Source organism: Fundulus heteroclitus, unplaced genomic scaffold, assembly GCF_011125445.2.
Source record: "Fundulus heteroclitus isolate FHET01 unplaced genomic scaffold, MU-UCD_Fhet_4.1 scaffold_709, whole genome shotgun sequence".
Lineage (NCBI taxonomy): Eukaryota > Metazoa > Chordata > Actinopteri > Cyprinodontiformes > Fundulidae > Fundulus > Fundulus heteroclitus.
The window spans coordinates 13499-35398 of record NW_023397153.1 but is presented as its reverse complement, the minus strand read 5'-3'; the positions used below and the strand labels follow the sequence as shown (position 1 = coordinate 35398).

The 21900-nt window shown below is 40.5% G+C and overlaps 1 protein-coding gene across 1 annotated transcript; it reads right to left on the bottom strand.

Annotated features, from left to right (window-relative positions):
* Window positions 1-135: 135 nt before the first annotated feature.
* On the bottom strand, window positions 136-19306 carry LOC118561753 (probable assembly chaperone of rpl4). Its single transcript, XM_036133948.1, has 3 exons — window positions 19199-19306; window positions 11689-11841; window positions 136-1627 (listed from the first exon to the last, which is right to left on the bottom strand). The coding sequence occupies exons 1-3, from the start codon at window positions 19250-19252 to the stop codon at window positions 1451-1453; spliced, it is 384 nt and encodes a 127-aa protein (XP_035989841.1). The 5' UTR covers window positions 19253-19306; the 3' UTR covers window positions 136-1450.
* Between the last annotated feature and the right edge of the window lie 2594 nt (window positions 19307-21900).

The following is a 21900-nucleotide window of genomic DNA, read 5'->3' as shown; positions in this document are numbered from 1 at the left end:
AGTCCACTTCGCAATTATGCACTATTTTGTGTTGGTCTATTGCATATTCTTCAAATACAATACAATACAAACACTTGTATCTCATACAGTAACACTGTGGCTTTCCTGATACGCTTTTAAAGAAAATTAAAAGTATAATTTTACAAAGTAATTTTATTGGGAGTAGTACAACAGCTTAACGACACAGTTGTGGTTTTTGACATTTTAGCAGTTTTTTTTTTCTTTTATTGCGGATTGTTGTGACATTGCTGCTGTTTTGGTTTGGAATACATTTGTCCTGCGTGGTTTTAAAGAAATACAGTACAAATGTAACATAATTAGAGGACTAAAGCCAAAATCTGATCTAGTGCTGTTAGAGTTTAAAACATGCTAATTAAATGGATGCAATGGATATTCTAAGTTTTGTTAGAGCAAAGATGCTTGTGTTCATTTATTTATTTTTAGATTTGAAGCCAGAAGAGGCTCTAAGCTTTAGAGATTTCATTTCTGACTCATTTCTCTGCTCTGAAAGAATAAATTTGTGCACAGGCAATACACTTATAGTTAAGTGCCGCTGGGGCAAAAGACATTCTCCAAGCACCTTTGGCCACAGCCAGCCATTTGTAGCACCTTCATACAGTGCGGCACTATGTATTTCATACATTGTAGAAAATAGTTGAAGGCCATTATGCAAACCCAGGCTTTTATGTCCCTAACACTATGAAAACTATTTAAAAAAAAGAACGTTATGTGAACGCTTGTGCTAAAAAGTCATTCGCTCATTTCTCTTTTATGCAAGTCACTTTGAAAACTCGAGCAGAAAAGGAGAGAGAGAAAGAGAAACAAACTCTGCACGAGTTGATGTCAAATTCGCTCTATTGTCCTATCTTACTGAATCCAACTAAAAGGAAAGGGAAAATGAGACAGAAGCATAAACCGAATACCATGAAAAATCAAGCATTTACATAAACACTGGACATTAAAAATCACAGTAGATGCAAAAATAGCATGAAGTGTTAATAACTGGGCAGCTCTGACAATGCTAAAAGGGAAAACACGGTTCTGCTTGTTGTGCTGTGGGGAGAAAAAAAGAAGTAATTAACAAGCTTCTTTTGTGTTTTTGTTATTTGTGGGTGTGTGTGCGTGCGTGTGTAGCGCATTCCTGCTCGCACAAAACTCTGTGTGGGTGTGCGGCAGAGGTAAACGCATTCAGGGGCTGCTGGTGAGAATTAAACCTCTACAAACTAATTTCTTTCATCGGCATCCGTCGAGGAGATTAAGGGAAGCATTACTCAAGTATGCACTTATTTCGACAAAAGCATTTAACAACTTAACTGAAAGAGATCGGGTAGATTTTTAATGCCGCTCTGTTTGTGCACATCAATTTAATCTTTGAAAAGCCGGTACAAAAAAAAAAAAAAGGCACTTTGAAGAGAGCACAAAAACTAGAGGAGCACAGGATGGGGTGCAGTCAGTGCTCCATGGGGGTCTCTGCTTTGGCGCCCTCGTCGTCGTCACTGGAAGGTTCGTAGTCGTCATCCAAGGCAGGGACTTCGTCTTCCGCCTCCATCTCTCCTCCCAGTTCGCCCAGCAGCTGCTCTGCGTGCTCCAGCATCGGCTGGTCGTCACATTGCAGCTTACTGTACAGCTGCAAGGAGACAAAAGCAGATAGCGGATAGCTTTAAGGTTGGAAACTCCTGTGGGGTGGAAAAGGGTTGTTGAGCAGAAACACTGAAGAAGTGAATAGTGAACAGAGCTGGTATGAGGTTCTCATAGTTTCACGGTTCACAGAAAAGGTATAATACATTTTTATCACCTTCATACCGATCAGTTTGGCAACTAGATTATAGCTTTACAACGATAATCAACCATTCAGTGCATGTTGAGCCAGAGGAGCCGCTATAACGTTATAACGCACACCGGCTTTTAAACAGTGGAATTCAACAACACCGAGATTTTCAATTGATCCCAGTAAACCTTCACATTTTTAGCAGCTAAATGTTTTTTCTCAAATCCTTAGAGCGATTTCCTGGCTGAGTAATATAATTGTCTTGCTGGCAAGTCCACCCTTCTTTCATCTTCAATTTTGTGAAAACAGTCCCACACCATGACGTTCCCACATCCAAACTTTACACAGTGGGTACAATGACATGTAAAGAGTTAATTACGGTCTCATCTGAACAGATCATATTTCTTCTTCTGACTGTCTATATGGGCTGCAGCAAACTATAACACAAGCTTCACAATTCCTTTTCTTCAGCATTGGAGTCTTACACAGTGAGAGTACGTAGAACCCGTGGCTGTTGGGGGCTTTGCCTTTGGCCTTCAGGGAGAAACTCAATACAGTGTCTTTCTCAATCTCTCTATGAGGCTCTCCATCTTTTGACTCCTTGGACAGAAATCACGCAAGAAGCACCGAATCGTGGCCGTATCATGATAGGTTATGTTCTTCTCACTTCAGCAACAATGGTTCAACAGTTCAGAAGTTTCAAAATCCGTCTGTAACCTTTGGTATGTTCTGCAGCAAAAAGGTGGAGAAGATCCCGAGAGAGCTCTTTAGACATAGACAGGCTTTGTTGTATTCGTCAGGAATGTAGCAGCAAACCACAAACGGCATTATACAGAAGAGCTATATGTAAAGATCATAGAAATAGCGCAAGTATGTGTAGCAGCAGGATGCGGTGCAACAATGAACGGACCATTTGATGATGCAGAGAGTACAGTTACCCATCACAACATGCTTCCTTTTTTTTTTTTAGAAATCGATGGTTCCAGTACACCAGTAGCTTAGTTCCTCCAAGTCTTTTCCACTTGTTCCCATTGTCCTATCCATGCTGCACATAACTTGACTTATTTATTTGGATGCCTTTATGTGTACAAACTCTTGGGCCACTGATACACTGTTACTGATACATGCTGAGAATTACTCGTCACTTGACCTATTAGACATACATTTACTGGGAAAATGTGGTGTTTATATCAATTCTTTTTCTGTAACTTAAGCGGCAACAGCAGTATTGCTCTTTCAGTCATCTGATGGGTAGTGTGCAGCGGCAGGGAGGAGACGGGAGACGCTGGTTTACTCCATGCTCTATACAGACAGAAAACTCTGGTCACTTTTGGCACTTTCTCCATTCTGGAACCACAGCTTTATAAAACCTTGGCATGAACTGTACTGTTAACAACCTCATGCCTGGAAGTGTCATGCAATACAAGAGCAATGTTTAATGAAATTCCCTCAACAGGAGCCCTTTCCATTGTGTCACTGAAGTTAACAGCGCACAATCCTTAAGCAGCAGCTTGGAGCCGAGCGAAGTGAACAGCCCCTTTAGGTTGAAGTGCCTCTCAGGCTACCTGAAATACCCCGCCATATCTGCATTCTGTCAGAGGCGCAGCCGCGGCCTTGGCAAACCCTTTTTGTCCCTCGTTTGGCAAATCAGCACATTTGATACACAGTTTAGCTGCCAGAGACAAAAAAAAGGCATCATTTATCTTCTTCTTGCTGTTGCGACACACATGCACACAGGGAAATGGATCACAAAACACACGAGGCAATGTGGCGTGCCTGCGCATGCACACACAAATACAGTGAAATAAGCTGTGAAAAAGCAAAAAAAAAAAAAAAAAACATAAAAAAACAGCGGCCTGTTCTAAAAGCTGCCAACAGATTTATCTCAGTAAAATAGCCTGCTTGTGTGTAATTACTGAACTCAAAGAGGAGCTGGATGATATAGCCACTCGTGCTACCAGTAATGATGGGAATAACATTGTGCTTTTGTATGCAGATACAACACTCAGAGTATGGAACGCAAACACAGTCATTTAAACCCCGCTCCCCATTTTAGAAACATGGGAGGAAAGAAAAGAAAAAAAGTCACGGTGATTGTGTTTATTTAATGTAGGGAATCTCATTCAGCCTTAAAAAATGTGTAAAGTAGAGCACACAGTCGCTTAAGCTCATGGACAATACACAGCCCTAGTGCCATCATTCTTACTAAAAGTGTAACGAGGCCAGGGGAGTGAGTGAGTGTGACTGCTTTGCCCCAGGACCAGTCTCCAAGCAACAGCAGGTCCTGACAGGAGACACGCAGTCCCATGGGAACTCATTTGGAGTGTTAAAATGTGTGCTCCGTGTGTGTGTGTGTAAATTTAAGTGGATGCTGTCTCTGCAGATTGGAGCTCCGGGGATGCAGAGCGTGACCCAGGTCCAAGCACAGAAACAGACACCAGGGGGGAGAGGTGACCCTGCCAGAGTCTTTCAGAGCACTGTAGCTGCACACACACCCACACAAACCCACTGATTTTCATTACAGCGTTGTCACTCTCAAATGCCTAGAGATGTGCACCTCCAAAAAAAAAAAAAAAAAAGAAAAAGTTTTGCTTTACAATACTTGCTTCAGTACCGAGAATACCTGTACCTCGCAGCCTCAGGCGAAAAGCGGAGCGTCGCCCCTTACATGAGCTTCATTCGAGCAATAATGAAATCCACACGGCGAACATTTGCAAACCCTTTTCTGCCTTCTATCCTACTGGATGCTACCTGGAAATCCTATTTGCGTGTAGTAGATATTTTCTGCGAATCAATAGCACATTGTGTCTGCGGGACGGGACGTGATTATTCGTTGTGAGGCTTTAAGCGAGGAAAACAAACAGGAGCCATTATTTACGCGTTCCACAATGAGCGCTGCTTAGATCAGCACGGCTGTCGGAGAAAAAAAAAAAACACCCAAAAAACAAATAACCGAGACATTTTTTCTCATTTAGAGCTGCCGGATGTTTTTTACCCTCTTCTCACTTTCACAGCCCAGAGAGCTGCTTACAGAGAGAGCGTGCGTGCGTGTGGTCGTATAACTTTTTCATACTCCACTTTAAAGTGATGGACCAGAGCATGCTTGACCACTGCTAAAACGGCTCGCACGCGTTTCACGCGGTTGTACATGGGAAGATGCGCAAACGCAACCACAGTCAGAGACTTCCTGCTTCATTTTGGAGTGACTTTGCCACAATGGGTAAAATTTTTACATGCAAGGTTAAATATAATGCATGCACCCCTACTAATATGTGGTCAAATTCTCCATAGCAAGCTGTGGAGAAATGGCTAAGTTAATTTACATTTTGTTTGTTTCCTTGCATGAACCCCTACTTTGAAGCATAGCCTGTGAAGATCCATTCCATTCCAGTAGCCTTTAGCCTGCTTTACTCATTAAAAACTGTTTTGTTATGCGTTTTGGATCATTTTCCTGCTGGATACCCCAGCTGTGTTCAAGTTTCAATAGTCTATTTGCTGATTTGAGTTAAGTTTGAAGAGTTAGGAAGTCTTTATTATTCCTTCCACTTTATGAAATACACCGTGCAACAGAACCTGAGGACGGTGTAACCGCTACCATGTAAAACACATACAGTTTTCTTAGATTTGAAAACCTCACCTGGACTCTTCCAAACATGCACTACATTGCAAAACGTATTTGCTTACGCGTCCAGCTGATAAGGGAAAAGACCGGGTCGCTCTCAGGAGCTCAGTGAATTCCAGCGTGATACCGTGGTTGGATGCAACCGACCAAATTATGAAATTTCCTCACTACTATATAGTCCACTGTTAACTGTTAGGGATATTATAATGAAGTCATTAGGAATGACAACAACTCAGCCTTGAAGGGTTAGGCTCCTTAAAACCCCATAGCGGAGTCAGCGGACACTGAGGCATTTAATGTGCAGAAGTTGTTAAATTTCTGAAGTCACTGGTAACGCACCTGTAGACTTCGTGGGGCCTTCGGATTAGCTCAAGAACAGAGCTGACACAAATTAATGGATTGGTTTTCCATGGTTGATAAACATGCATGCTTTTCAACTCTTTAACTGGGAGAGCATGCAAAATGTCCCATAAATGCAATTTAAATCCAGGACATTCTTGTTGCAAGGTTAAAGTGCTTACAACTTTTCCACCGTCAGTCAGTCAGGGGAAGAAAATGCACATTATGGACATGGCTAAGTGAGTTTGCTGTGGAGAAGGTTGGCAGGCTTACATAGAGCCTTAATTTCAACCCAATCAAGCTTTTGTATGAACAGTACCGAGGCCAGGCCTTCTCATCCAACAGCGGTGTCTGGCCTCACAAATGGTCTCCTGGAAGGATGGTTAAGTATACACACCATTAAACCTTAAGGACAGAATTGCAAAAAGAGTGGAAGCTGCAAATGTTAGGTCAAATTTGTAAAAAAGGTTTAGAATGGGAAGTCATTAAAGTTCATGTGTTCGTAAAGGCAAAAATCTTTACATCATAGGGAAGTGTTCACCTGGGATGCAGCAATGGTCCGAAAGGTTAAAAGAAAATATATGCAACTCTCCTTATACGCCACATTTTTCAGTTTATACACACAGTAAAACATTTATCAATTTGACAACATGTGCAGATGATCAGGCAATTTATAAAATAATAAAAATGGCAGTAAAAATGAAATAAACTGATGGAAGTTTGTACAAAATTAGTAGCTTCTGTAGATGGACAGTATTCAAGCTGCCCCTGCAGTCGCTTCCATCCTATTTTCAGAGCCAATACAGATAAACCCATAGAATAAGAGTGAAGAATATGTTTTCTAATCTCTTTCCCCATTTGTTTTTTCCTGAGATGGGCCTGGACTATAAATTATCAGTATTGCATCTGTATTACAGCCCAGTAAGAAGACAAATGTGTAAAACCTGCAGACCAATCGACCACATATGCAACAATGTACTCTTTTCCTTCCATTTCCTGGGAGGCAATTTCTTTAAACTCGCATGGCGGATAAAAGACAGGCTGATTACGCGGTAAAAGCCTAATCATTCCATCATTGTTCACCCTCTGCTCCGCACCTTTGCGTAACTTCCACTTTCATTTCACCTTTTCTTTTATTTCATTTGCTAATACCGGCGCTCTCCTGCTGCATCTCTCTTGTCCGATTTTTTCTCCCCTCTTTTAGCTTCGCCGTCTTATGCTCCCACCAGACGACCTTCCAGTCAAGGAGATGGATACCTCTGCTCGCTCTCATTTATACGCTCGCACAAAGCGCGCACAATCCTCCACCATTTTGGCAGAATAGTGCCAGGCCCCCTCAATGAACTCCTTAAGGCCTGAATATTTCCTCATTAGACCATCTTTTCTCCTCCTTAACTTATCTGCTATATCTTACGGTTTTATACACACTTCTACACTGGCGACGGTGTGACAGTGGGTGAGATTAGAGCTTCTGGAGTGTGAACAGGGCATGTCGCTAAAAATCTCCAGAGAGCTGACCGCAAACTCGCACGGACACACACAACTTAACACCCCCGGTCCTGCAGTCACATCCTTGTGGAGGAAAAGCATTAAAATTACAAGACTAGCCCCCTGCCCACAATCTGTGCTCATGGGATACCCTTTCAACCACTTCAAATAGCTAAGCTTTTGACCTCTCTTTGCCCTAGCTGCCTTTGGTGCGTACACACACACACACACACACACACACACACACACACACACACACACACACACACACACACACACACACACACACACACACACTCAGCCGCGAACTCACAAAATCATACATAACACCGTCCCTGTGTGCATACACCGCACATGGCGCCTTAAATCGCACCCTATCTGGAATTTCATTTCACGTCCGGTTTACTATTGATTTTACTCAGGCCCCACTATTCAAAAGCTACACGCCCTGCATCAACACACACACACACACACACACACACACATACACACACACACACACCAAGCCTAATTCATTCCCTTCCCCAGTCCCCCCGCTTTTGCTCTCCAACTCACTCTCCGGATCATCTACTCTTTTTTTTTTTTTTCTCCTATCAATTCTTCCCCATTGTCGTCTTTTTCAGAGTGCAGTGTGCACTGTGCCGCGTTCAGCTAAAAACCCACAAAACTCTAATGATAACAACATTTCTGCAAAATTTTTGTGCACGCGTGAATAAATACTGGGCCTTGTAAATAAAACCTTTTTAAGTTTACAACTACAAACTTCAATGTTTTTTATTGGAATGGTTTGTGGTAGAGAATAGGGCATAATTGTGATGTGAAAGGCAAGTTTTTTTATTTTTTTTATTACAAACCAAAAGTCTGAAAAGTGTAATGTGCATCTGAGCCAACACTTTGTAGAACCGCCTTTCTCTGGAATTAAAGCAGCAGGTCTTTTGGGGTACGTATATCTCTACCAGCTTCGCCTGGTCTGAACGTTTTCCCAATTGTTTGCAAAATAGCTAAAGCAATATTTTGTTAGATGGAAGGCAGCTTAGGATTTGCCTCAGCCATGTTTTAGATTGGTCCAGTCAAAGTCCAGAGCTAAATCCAATCTAGCATCTATGCTTTGATCTAAACCAGAGGTCTTCAACAACGGCTCACAACCCCTGGGGGAGGTTGCCTAGGTAACCCGCCTGACATGGAAGGGGTTCCTTGCGCAGCCTCTCCATTAAAAGGTTGAAACTTTGGCTACAACGGTAGAATTGCTGCCTTATGAACCTAAACTCCACTCTCAAGCCTCCAACAGGTTTTTCACCCCAGGACTGCTCTACATTTAGTCCCATTCATCTACCCATCAACACTAGCTTCCCTGTCCCTACTGAAGGAAAGCGTTCCCACAGCATGATGGCAACATCAACATTTTTATAGGGCGGGATGGTGTTTGTAGGACAATGTATAGTGTTAGCTTTCCTCCCCACAGCATTATGAACGTAGACCATCTGACCCCCTAATGGGACTTTGTATGGCTTTATATATACCAAAAACTTTTCAAGGCCAGATTTGTGGCCTTTAAAACGATTTGTGCTATCGACTGTTTCTCCCACCTGAACTGTGGACCTCTGCAGCTCCTCATTTAAGTGAATGGTCATGCCTTGGCAGGGAAACTCTTTATATTTTTGGACAATGGGTTGGAATATAAATAAATACTTTTGCTGTCCCATAGTGGGGATAATTTGGTTGGGACGGTGGCAAAAACAGATAGACACGAGACACCAGATTTAGCCACAAGATTAATTACCATTAAAAAAGATAAGCTCAAAAAGATAAGCTGCTAAGCAGAAGAGAGAGACTTATCAGAAGGGGAAGAAAATATGGTCCAATAAGTAATAAATAATAACATTCACATAAATATGAAAGTTAAAAAAGAAAAAACAGCAGACACTTAAGGAACGGTGTAGAAAATGTGCATGAATGCACAGACAAACACTTCCTCGGAAGCTAAAAGTGTGCAAATACGCAGTAGCATATAAGAGACAGTGTATCCTAACCCTGCTTCAAACATCTCCACAACTTTGTCTCTAGCCTGTCTGCCATGTTTCAAACCAACGAAGCCTTCACAGAACAGCCGTAGCTATACTGGGATCAAGTTCCACACAGCTGGACTCTGTTTGCTTCTAAATTTTAATTAGCAGCATCAGACAAAAAGGGCATGAATACAATCGCATACCACACTTTTCAGAATTGCATTTATCCAAAACTTGGAAAGCCAGCAATTATTTCACAATTAGGCAATACTTTGTGAAATAATTGTTTTGTGGGTACAACAAGACAAGACATGGTGAAGTATCTTAAGTGTGAGTAGTTTTGCAAAGCCCTGCATATGCAGCTACCTGTGTGCTTTTTCTAGCACACACAAAAAAACAAACAAACAAAAAAAAAAAAAAAAAACACTCAACTTCCCAGGGTCATAAAGTATGCAGAGCAGAGGTGGACCGGTGCCAAAACAAGCCGCTGGGCTTTGAGGCCCTCATTTTCATGTTGGAGCCCCTTTTAACTAGCAGAGAGGCTCGTCGTTAATAATTAAAACTCACGCTGAGGCTTGGAAAACAAAACTCAGTTCCAATCTAGATCGCATCTAAACAATGGGCAGATGTGCGCACATGCATGCGGGGGGGGGGGGGGAGGGAAGCAACGCTGCAGAACCCGAATGTGCCGTGAGGGAAACAGAACACATACCGCCTCACCTTTACAAGGTCTTTGTGCTTTACCTTCCACATCATTCTTTTGCTCTACTCGCCGCGCAGAGAAACTGCTTAGCTGTTTATTCGTCACGGTCCGAGGCCTCCCGCAATTCCTTCCCAAGACTTTCACCTTATTTTCTTTGCCTTCTTACTTTCCAAGCAACCCCGCAAAAGTGTTTAATTCATCCCCTTTCTTGTTGCATTTTTCTAATTGTCTCATACTTCATGTCGGTGGCAACTATGATCAATATACACAAGATTCACTTAGCCTCTCCCTCTTGCCAGCTACAAACTTACCGCCCCTCTTTCTCTCTCTCTCTCTCGGTTGAAGACGCAGTCAAAAAGGATGCGGGTGAGACGGTCAAGTCAATATACCGCCAGTCCAAAGAGAACAAACATCAATGTATTGTCACTAACCTCCCGCTACTCATCTCTAAGTGAACATTTTGGCGTGGCAGATGGGTAGAGAAGACGTGTAACGGGAGGAGATGGGGGGGAGTAAGAGGAAAAATAGGAGGTGGGGCCTGCCATCCTTTAGGCCGTGCTGCCTGATTTACAAGCCTATTGGATTTTAGACTAACATGAATCACTGCTCCACAGAGGTATTACTCCCTGACAGAATGACAGAATAAATGAGACACATCACTCGGTGTGTGTGCCTGTTTGTGGGAAAGAGAGAGAGAGCGAGGGGGGGGGGGGGGGGGGCTGGCGAAGGGAAAACTTAAGCATCTTTGAGATTCTGCACAGCTATTTCTGATGCAACAATGAAGCTTAGTGAGAATGGGCTCATGTTCGTGGTGCTGCATATGCTATTTCCCTGACAAGAACCGATTCTTAGGAGAATAACCAATTGTGACAGCTTACTAGACGTCAACTACCTGCACTCACTGTTGATGCACATAATGAGGGGGAACTGCGCTCAGTTCGTAGCAATGTTGGAGTACCAAACAGGCTTATGAGCGAGTGTGTCACAGCACATTTTTACGCATAAAATGGTAAAAAAAAAAAGAAAAAAAAAAGAATTATCTGGTAAAATTTTTTATTATATGTAAAGCAGTCGGTCCTTGTGAAGAACTATTTAACCTTTGATTCAGTAGAGGTTTTCTCTCCACCGCCTTTACATTTATTGCTGTATACTCCTATGTACAGTACCTTGTTGACATATTTGCACAACTATATCCTACTGAAATACTTTGGTTTTAACATCAGAAAATGTGGAAAATTTGATGGTGCGCAGAGTAAAAAGGAAACAAAAAGTAAGTAACACGTTCTTGAAATGAGTGTATTTGGCCTTGATTTGAGCAGGTAAATAACATTATCTGCCAATAGAATTAGTATTTCTACCCCTAAAATAAGATACTGCACTTGAAATAAGATGATGGAGACAACTTGTTTATATTTTAAGTGCAAAAATATTATTCCATTGGCATATCATTTAAACTTGCCTCCTCAAATCAAGGAGAAATGACCTCATTTCAAGAAAATTTAACTTTTAGTTCCCTTTTTGCAGTGTGTTACTAATAACGCAAGACACCATTTCCATTCCGTTACTCAACTAAGATTATCAGAAGATTTAAGGCAAAATAATCAATATCTGAATGGATGACCGTATTCTCTAAAATATAACCAATCTACTTGAATTATACTTGAATTCTACTTGTATGCAAAACAAAATTGAAATATTTTATGCAAGTTTTATTGGTATCGAAGAGAGAGAATGTTGTTCCTGAGAGTTTGAACAAAATTACCTTTTTAGCATTAGTCAGGTATGACCTAGCAGCATCCTGCAGAGCCGTCCACTCTTCCTTATTCTCCTCTGTTGCTTCTCCTCCTTCTCTTTCCTGCAGTTGTTTCGCTTTCTCCCACTGGAGGTAGCACACCCAGCCGGACAGATACCAAACCTAAGACATAGAGAGTGAGAAAGATGAGCTGAGGAGACATCAAGTGCAAAGGGCAAGGGCGCTTTGCTCCAGTTGGATTTCTGCATTAAGGGAGGGAGAAATATCAGAACCGCTAATGAATGACAGGATGTATCCATACTTTTGTGTCATTTACACCAAATTCTGACCCTACCATCTAAATGTCGCTACTGAAAACAGTTAAATCTAAAATGTTAAAGTTTTCACTGTCCAATTGTTGTTAGCCTCATGGAATAGTAGCCATAGTTTCCCGTTATTAGCCGTCAGGAGTGACACCTCGTGTTATCTTCAGCCAGCCGCTGTTGTACCACTTGTTGCGGGTTCAGAGTTGCTATTGCACATACTTGCGTTCCAATAAGTGAATATTTCAGCTAGGGATGGACAAGTAATGTATCATTTATAAACACTGGGGGAAAAAAAGCATCATTGATGATGTTTGGAAACATAGAAAAAAAACAGTATGGTGGTGTGCTAACATGCAATTGAGCAGGTGTACGTACATGTTACCTGTAAACCCCCTCTACTTTTGCCAAAAGCTGTTGATCTTAGTATTTTCGTAGTAAAATATGTAACTCACACAGAATCAGAAACGGGCAGGAGATACCAAACAAATATAGGAAACATGCCCTTTTGTGTGTTTTCCTTGATAATTTAGAATATTTGTCATACCTGAGCATCATCGTTAAAGAAACGGGAAAAACACGTTCACTGTTGCCCTGGATGACCACACTAAATATCAGTAGGTAGAGATAAACAACAAGAAATGAAGAAATAATGCTGTTAATCAAAAAAGTTCAAACAAAAAGGTGGAATATTATAACTCGAAGTATCTGCTCCGACACACTCCGATATCCTCTGGTTTCCTTTCTTGCCAATAATCACAATTCTTGCCTCTGGATAATCACGCCGACTGAGCTGAGCCTTCCACCTTTAAAAACAATCACGTCCAACTCCCGGCCAAACTCGGAGGTGTGCGCGCGCGCCTCTCATCTCGGGCCGAAGATCACCCACCCACTGTTCTTCAAGCACCAAGAAACAAATATTAGCTTTATTCATTATTCATTGAGGGCAGAGGCAGTGGGGGACCCGGCACCTTTGACAAATCAACCATTTAGCTAACAAACACATTGTGGCATGGCACGCTGAATTCAGAATTGTCGCTCAGCAGGCTGAGTAGGAGGCTACCCCCACCCCCTGCAGCTGTGCTTATCACAACAGCAGAAACGATACAGAAATAGGACTGTGGTGTTTTTCTCATTGTGCCGTTTCCTTAGAAGGCAAAACAGTGAAAAACGTATGAATATCATCGGAATACATTTGAACTTTCTAATTCCAGGATTATTTATCTTTAAAAACTGGTGGTAAAAGGTGGAATTTTGTTGTCTGACGGTCCGCTATGAAATATGTGGAGGGTGGGGATAGACGAACAGACATTAAAAAATTTTGAAAAGTGAGCTAATTAAGAACTTGGAGGAATCAATTCCGCTCGGCGACAACTTCACACAAAAGCGCGGATAATAAAAGAAATTCCGAGTGTGCCAATCAAACCGCGGGCTCCGTTATAATTTTAAAGCCGAGGCGCATCTTAGCTCCCATATGGCACCACTGAAGGAAGAACAAAAGCGGCATGAATCGAGCGAACACCTTTGAAACAAGATTTGCAAAGCACCAGCTCTGCTGTTTGTGCAGGCTTAATGTTACGTAAGTAGGGTTCCACGCTTTGAGATGCACGAGTGCAAAGCAGGAAGATACGAGAGCTCAACACTTATCTAGCTGCAACGAGTAATAAGGGACAGAAAGGAAGCGTGAGGAAGAGGGGCCTGAGTTTCTGCGGTGTTTAAATACGCCTCGGCTATGCATTTCATGCCACTTTGGCCGCGTCGCTGTGAAATGAACGGAAAAAGAAAGCTGACCACTTGGACTAGTGATTGTTTGTATGTGCGGCTTGCTGCAGGCCCGCACAAATTGAGTGTCTCAGGAGTGAGTTTAAAAGTTCAGCCCCCTGATGGCTGTTCTCAATCTGTCTGTGGAGGGGTTTGTGTGGGAGGGCTGAGCCTGAGGGGTTAGCGAAGGGGGGGAAAAAAGAGAACGAGAGAGTGCTCTTCTGTGTAACACTAAGCGACAAACCCCCAGTTTCTGTTACTGACAGGGGATTTTTCAGAGCAGATTGGCACATACTTCTTACTGAAGCTCTGAGAATACAGCTATTTATGCCACCATGGAATAGGTTGAGTGCCAAGTCGAATGTATGAGCACTTGATTAGAAATTGGCACACCTGAATTCTGTATCCTCATTCATTGTCTTTATGAAAATAAACACAACTCAACCCTTCATTTCTAAAAATTTGATAAGTTCTCCATAGTCCCTGAAAACCAGAAGAAAAAAAAAAAAAAAACCTTGCCAGGCGGCAAGAAGACCAAGAATGTAGCCTGGACCCCATCGCGGCAGCATTCATTACAAGCTGCCTTTACAACCTTTAGAATATTTTAGCAAGAGTTTTAAGGTATACCACAGTTTCAAAAAGTCCCAACATTTTTCAGTCAAAACAATTGATTTTAATGGCAACCCAAATAGAGTGGAAGGCTTTCTTCAGTCATACTCAGCATAGAGTATTGCACTTTCTCCACTTGCTGTCCAAAGCTGTCAGTCAGCTGCGTATCATAACAAAAACTGATGGTTTCCGTAACCCCCCATCTAAAACAAACAAAACAATTATTAAGAGGGGTGTTTTTCCAGTAGCAAAATGTATAAAGTAATGGCTACCAAATAAGTGCTTTTCAAATAATGCTGTTTCGAAGAAAACATTTGCAATAAGCTCCAAATTTAAGGCTCTGTAGATAAAAATCATCTTTTTTTCATAAATGTATCTTAATTTTCCTTAAGCTTGAAATCTGTTTTTTTTTTCTCCAAGTTTCAGTGTGTGGGAAACGTTTCATGCTGCAATTTGCACCGATACTTGTGTATCCGTGCATACTTGCCGAGTTTGATTCCAGTCACTGACCGACTCAGCTTTCAAAAAGACATTATCACAATTTAAGCAAAGACTGTAATTAAAGTAGATTTTCCTTCCTTTGAAAATCCACTCATGACTAATCTAAGGCCGATTTTTGTCATAATATTTGAAATTCTGAATACTCTGCTTTTTTAATTTGTAAGAACATAATATAAAACATATTTAACATTTTTTCATGCCTTGAAGAATGCATATTTACCAATGAATGTGAAAGTTTACTCCCCCCTTAAAAAAAAACTTAATTAGGGAAAAACTGTAATTAGCGGCAGTCCTTAACCTAAACGACTTGTGAGGCTACTGATGTTAACTTACTAATAGCAGAATGGTAGAAAATATTCACAGCCATTACAACTGTATTTAGTTTGTGTTCATGAAACCATCATTCTGGGGATTTAAAACCAGTGTCATGAATACAAGAGGTGCTGCTATCGCATTTGTGTGTAATCTATTACCAATTTAGCAATAATTTATCATAATAAGGTGTGTATCAGGAATATCTGCATTTTTGCTTTTTCAATAAGAGCAATTAGGCCTCACGTTTTACATTTCCGCGTTAATTTTTCCTCCAGGTTATTAGATATCGTAGAACCTCATGACCAAACCTAATCTTAAACATTTGTATGTTTTGGTAGAGGTCAGTAATTGCATTATTACTGTGCATGTAAATAAATCCACAAACAGTCTAACAGTCAGGAAATGTCCTATAACAGCCCGTGGTTGGTTTGTGCCACTTCTCTCCCATCGATTCCCTGAAGTTTAAAGTCGCCGTGATTTCTCCTACAATGGATGAGAGACCTCATGGATGGATGCCATACAACTGGCTGTTCCTGTTCCACCAACCTTTTGTGCAGTAACATGTATGATTGGGTGCTGCTTTTGTGTCCCTCTGAAAGACCCAGGGCCTTTGCCTGAGACCTAGTTTTCAGACACTGGGGCTCAAATTGCTGCAAATTGCAGTGTAATTCGCTGGCTTTATCATACCGTTGATAAATTCAGTGCCTCCACTTGAGCCGGCAATGAGAGTTGTGCAGTATGGGAAGAACTTCCACAGGTTTGACATTTTTCAGTAGGTCGGTCTTATCCTGCGGGGTTTTATTTTATTTGCTATGAACAAATTGATGTATTGCCTTCTCATAAATATCTTCTGACCATAAATAATTATCCAGGAATCTTCTGGACGTGGATCTTCACCCAATTTGTTGATTTTTTTTCCCCAGAAAGCTGGGGCATTGCATCATTGCGTCAACAGCGATATCTTAGTCGCCCTGGGCTTGAGACAAGGACATTTTGTGTTAATGGCCAGGTATTAATCACAATAAAAGCTTATGGTCATGCCTCAAAAAGTGACTGGACCAAAGAAAGAAATAAAAAAATTGCAACATACACCAAGCACTGAAAATGTCAAAAAGTTTCAATATCAGCCAAGATTTGGCTTGGAAGCTGACATCCTTATTGAAAAAATACCTTGCCGCTGAAAGCCTTGCTTAAATTGGATGTATTAATCCTTAATAGCTTGGAAAAGTTAGATACTCTAGAAACTTATTACAAAATCCTTTAGATTTTGTTCCTCAGACCGCATAAGAGTAAAGCGTTAAACGTTGTGATAAGCTACCATAGATGCTACCATGACATTTTCTGACTTCTAGCTTCTAACTTCACTGGATGTTGAAATATCCCCAAGTTAAGCAACCAGAAACCAAACAGCCATGTCATTAGGGTGTAGGCTACCATTCACGTTAAAATTTACGTGTAAACACTGAGATTGAAGCACAAGCAAATCTTCCGTTTCATTATTGTTTGAGGAACCAAATGTATTTCTTAAAAACACTAAAGATAGGGATGATAATATTTCTGAGATTCAAGTCTTAAATGGTTAGAATACAAATACTAAATTGTGATACTTTCAGACACAAACAACCCTTCAGCTGAAGGAATTTGGCCTTTCTCCGCCTCTAAAGCTGTATAAATATGAGGTAGTGATCCAGCAATAGCTGCAGTGAGACTGATAAAAAAAAGCTGTTTTAATCTTTTGAATTGATAGGTAAAAAAATCATGCACAAACACATTTCCCTCAGCAACAAGATGTCTCAACAATCAGAAGAGACTAATGTGTTTTATCATGGTGACTTTAACCACATGGGCCTTAAATTAATGGTCAGAGTTCCCGAAGTGAATGAAAGTTTTTAATTTTTTTCACACATGCAAAGAAAAAAAAAATCTTTGAATCTGGCCAATGCTTTGATTGGTTGATCTAAAGAGCATTTTATTTATATAACACTGGCCTGAAAGACAAAACTTTCCTTGAAGGCTACCAAGGGAACTTCCATCTGATGGGGAAATGTATACCCCGTCTCTTCTTGTTAAAATGAAATTGTTTCTTTCCACAGTCACCACATGCTTGCTGAGTGAGAGGGATTGCTGTAAAGTCAACAAATAAATACAAATCAGCAGGGCTTCCTTAAAAAGAAAATGTTTTGCCAACTGGGCTTATTAACCAAACTTGTTTTATATCTAGCATAAAAAAAAAAGAGTGTGTTGTAACTGAATTTGAACCCGTCTTCATGACTGCACTGATTTGATTACATACTGTAAATTGGATCATTTGCTCCTTAAAGTTCTGTGTGCTTTATAAACAAACTGAATTGAAGTGGAAACTAAATTAATTTGGCTGACAAGTTAAAAAGTTTAAGCAGCATAAATAGAGCTGAAAGGCCTTGTTTGGCTCAGAAGAAGCCTGTTTAGAATAAAACAGCATAAAAACATCCTTTCCTGCCCCACAGTGGAGAAATTTAGCTGTACCAGCAGTAAAGAGCAAAATTACTGTACAGCTATTAAAAATATGTTGAACATACTCAAGATATTAAAGAAATGTGCAACTGGAGAGTGATTTTAAGATATGTGCAAAACGTGTATTCATGCAGCTTTTCGATTTCTTGTTCTATTGGTTTTGTAAAATGTCTTTCGAAGTTTTCCTTGGGAGCACATATGGTGGTTGTTTGGCAGGTTGGATATATGGCTGGTACTTATGAACAAAAATCTGTCAATTTCAGTGCACCTTGGTTCTCTTTATGACCCATTTCCATTCTTTTTTCATTGCCGAATTATCCACAAACTATGTAAGATTATCAACACATGGTGTAAGTTTTTTTATGCAGCCTTACAGAACACAAGCAATCTTCCATGAAATAAAAACAAAAGACATCAGCCATACTTTGCAATATCCTGTTCTGAAGACAAACACCAACTGCGACGCCTCAAAGTCATGTGAACAGATGCAGACGTTAGTTAGTTGTAGGGGTAACTATCCAGTTCAACCCTGATTTACAAAACAAGTGGAAAGCTTTACTGTTATAATTACTCTTAGCCACATGTTAACCATTTCATTAGTTTGATGGACTTTCAGTTTTAGTGGCCAGCTAAGTAAGACCTTTTTTAAGACCATTTAAAAAATATGGTAACTTAAAAACCTAATTAATTAGGGTCGATGAAACTTTGTTAACATAAGCTGGTGTTGTTCAGCTCTGACATGTGATAGCATTGCTTTACAATCAGCTTACCGAGCTTCAGTGTCCTTTGACAAACAAACTACATTTCATAAAGATAAGCAGGTTATATTAAATGTTCAGTTTTAATACTAACATTTTGCAGTAACAAATGACATGTTTTTTGCCAATGTTAGAAGAAGGTTTTGATTTCCTACACAACTGCAATAAGCCAGTTTAGGGAGCAGAGTCCCCCCCCCACCCCCCCAGCTCTGCGGGAAACAAAGTCTGGAGATGATTTCTTTATGACAGGGTTCTTTGCTGCTATGAATCTTCTAGTTTAGTCACAGCACAAAAACACCTACAAATCCTCAGCTAGAACTACAAAACAAAAAAAAAGGAATGCAAAAGAAAAATTGTGTTTCTGTGGCAGCCTGCTGGTAACAAAGTGCCTAAATATCCAATTAAAAACCAGTTCTTTGCCAAGTTGTCTGTTCATCTGTTCATTTTGTGAGGCTGCAGAGAACCTGAATGATTCCTAGGTTGGAGTTAGGTAGCCTAACAAACAAAACGAAAAGAGACAGTAAAACATGAGAAAAAAGAAGACAAAGTCTAAAAATAAAGAAGGAGTTTATGAGCGCAAGGTCTTTTAATTAAAAAATTACAAGCAAGCGTATCACCTTGGAACCAAATTAGAAAGAGATGTGTTTGAGATCTGTAGTCCACAAGGGGACAGCATAACTGTGATTAAACAACACATCTTTCATGTTAAAACTCACCACATGTCGTATACAACTTCCCTTAAACGTAATTTGCAATTTCTTTGAGAAATGTATTGTTTACCTGAACAACTTCATCGTCTTCCTCCAGGAGACCCTCCAATACATCCACAGCCATCTAAAAGAGACAGACAAAAAAAAAAGAAGAGAAAACAGATTTCCTAAATGAAAAACTTAAACGAGAAATAACGTAGCATTTTCACATAATAATCTAAGTTGAGCATTAATCAAATGCACTCTTCTGAGCCTTGGCTGTAAATAAATCTGCAGAGACGAGCAACATTGTAGTTGTCGGCATTGCTGTGCATCTTCCAGGCAGCTCGATCAATGACAGTGATCAGAGGGTCTGATAAGCATCTAAAGGGTCAGCATCCCCATTCACAATGTCATCAATACCAACAAGACAACAGACACGGCAGTCGATAGACACACACTCATGAGTGCTTATCGCACAGTCGATAATCACTGCAGCCACCGTCTCCGATGGGCCTTTTAATCTTTTTACCGATGACCCGCTCTTACCCTCCCTTCACCTCTCACAGCAAAAGCCCCCCCCCCAAAAAAAAAATAAAAAAATCTGAAGATCAACTTGACATTCTGTCCATACCCCCCCAACTTTCAGGATGTTTGTGTGATTCGCTCTCCGTAGTGTCCTGGAGAGGTGGTTTGAGGTCTAAAAGGACCCAAATGTTAGCTGACCTTTGTCGGAACGCTGTCGGTGGGAAAGTTTCCATTACAGAAATCGGAGTTTGACTAAAGTCAGCTGCGTGTTTGTTTAGCTCCGTCTCTCTCCGTGTGGATCCTGCGGCTGCTGCTGCCGCGTTTGTGAATGTGTTTGTGAGGCCCCAGGTGATGATATATTGATTTTTGTCAACTTCAGGTTGGAGGCGACTGTTAGCCAATCACCCGTGGTGAAGGGCAAGAATAAAAGACATGCATGCACCCCCGCATGTGCGCGCGTACACACACACACACACACACACACAAAGCAAGAGATCAACAGAAATGTGACTACAACAAGCTGCACTTGTTTCTTGTTAAGGCAGACTTATTAGCTGGAGAACTTCCCAGTTTTTTTTCCCCTACTCCTCTTGCTCTGTGGAGTTTCTTTTCATTAAGTCAACATGGTTCCGGTGATGATAAAGAGGCCCGTCGCCTGCACAGACTGAGCGGGAGTCGGGTTAATTGAGAGTATGTCGTTTTAAGAGCGCACAAACATGCATGTCAGAGAGTCAGATGATTGATTGCGAGACCAATTATGAGCAGAGAACCCTTTGTCCTAAATTAATTAATGACTGATTAAAAGCACACAAAACAAAACCCACCCAATCTCAACCAATGAGGGATGGATTCATGCCCAGCGCCACAATTATCTCCTTGACTTTCATCATCTCACTCCAACGCATGCGTAAACAGTTACAGTGCCAAACAACAGATATAAAGTATAAGAGAAATAAACAATTTTGTTATGCTACAAACACAAACTAGTATTTTAATGGGGTTATATGCAAAACCCCAACTAAAAGAATATATATTTAACTTTGAGTTCACAAATATCTAGTTTTTTAAACCTTTGTACAACATAAAAACAAACTGAGAAGTGTTTTCAGCCCTCTTTACTCTCATACCTGTAAATTAAACTCTATGCAACCAAACTCCTTCAGAAATCATCTAATTAGAAAAAGTCCATGTAAATATAATTTCACCTCAGCATACATCTAGCTGTTCTATTAAAGGTTCAGATCTTTTTTTTTTTTTTTTTTTTTTTTTTTTTTTTTAAGAGAAGATCAGTGGAGAAGATTAAATGAGGATTAGATTACAGAACAAAATCCCAATCTCTGGTTACCGCAGAGCAATATTTAACCCATCATCTGAAAAATAGTATGAAAACTGAAAACCTACGAACAGCTGTCAGTCCACCTGAATAAATGGGCCAGACAAGGAGAGCATTAATCACAGAAGCAGCCATGATAGCCATCATAAATCTGGAAGAGCTGCAGAGGCCCACAGATCTGGTGAGAGAATGTGTTACCAGGACCACTATTAGATGTGAACTCATAAATCAGATTTCTGACAAAGTCAATAAAGTCACTTAAAGTTTGCCATGGGCCATGTATGCAAAACCTGAGGAAGAATGTGACCTTATCAAACACCAAAAATGTTACCTTTTAGACCCACATACAAAATGCCTTGCTTTGAAATTAGAACATTGCACATCAACCTGAGCACAGCATCCACACAGTGAAAACAAATGGTGCAAGGGTCATGCTGTGAGGGATGCTCTTCAGCAGGGAGATGCTTTTCAGCGTTCAACCCATCAAAGGTTGCAAAACAAGTAAGACCAGAACCGAGGTTCACTTTCTAGCACGACAACGATCATAAACGTTAACTAGTTTATATCAAAGCACATTCATGTGAGCCTAGACCTAAATTCATTTGAGAATATGTTGCACGACTTTAAAATCAATGTTGCCAGATGCTCTCTATCCACTCTTACTGAGTTTTAATGGTGACATTTATGTTTAAACTGTATATTGTACTTTTTAAATAAAGTTCATACTACCAGTAACTACAAAGTACTTTCTAGTAACTAATTTCTATGCCAGTAGCTCATTCTAGATACATACAAAGGTTTTCCGATTTAATTATCGTGCCCTGATATCTTATTATATTTTATTTCTGTGCTTTAAACTTAGTTTTTGCTCTTTTTATTAATAAGCAATGTGCTTTTGTGTATATTTACCATAACAAGACCACTTGACTGGA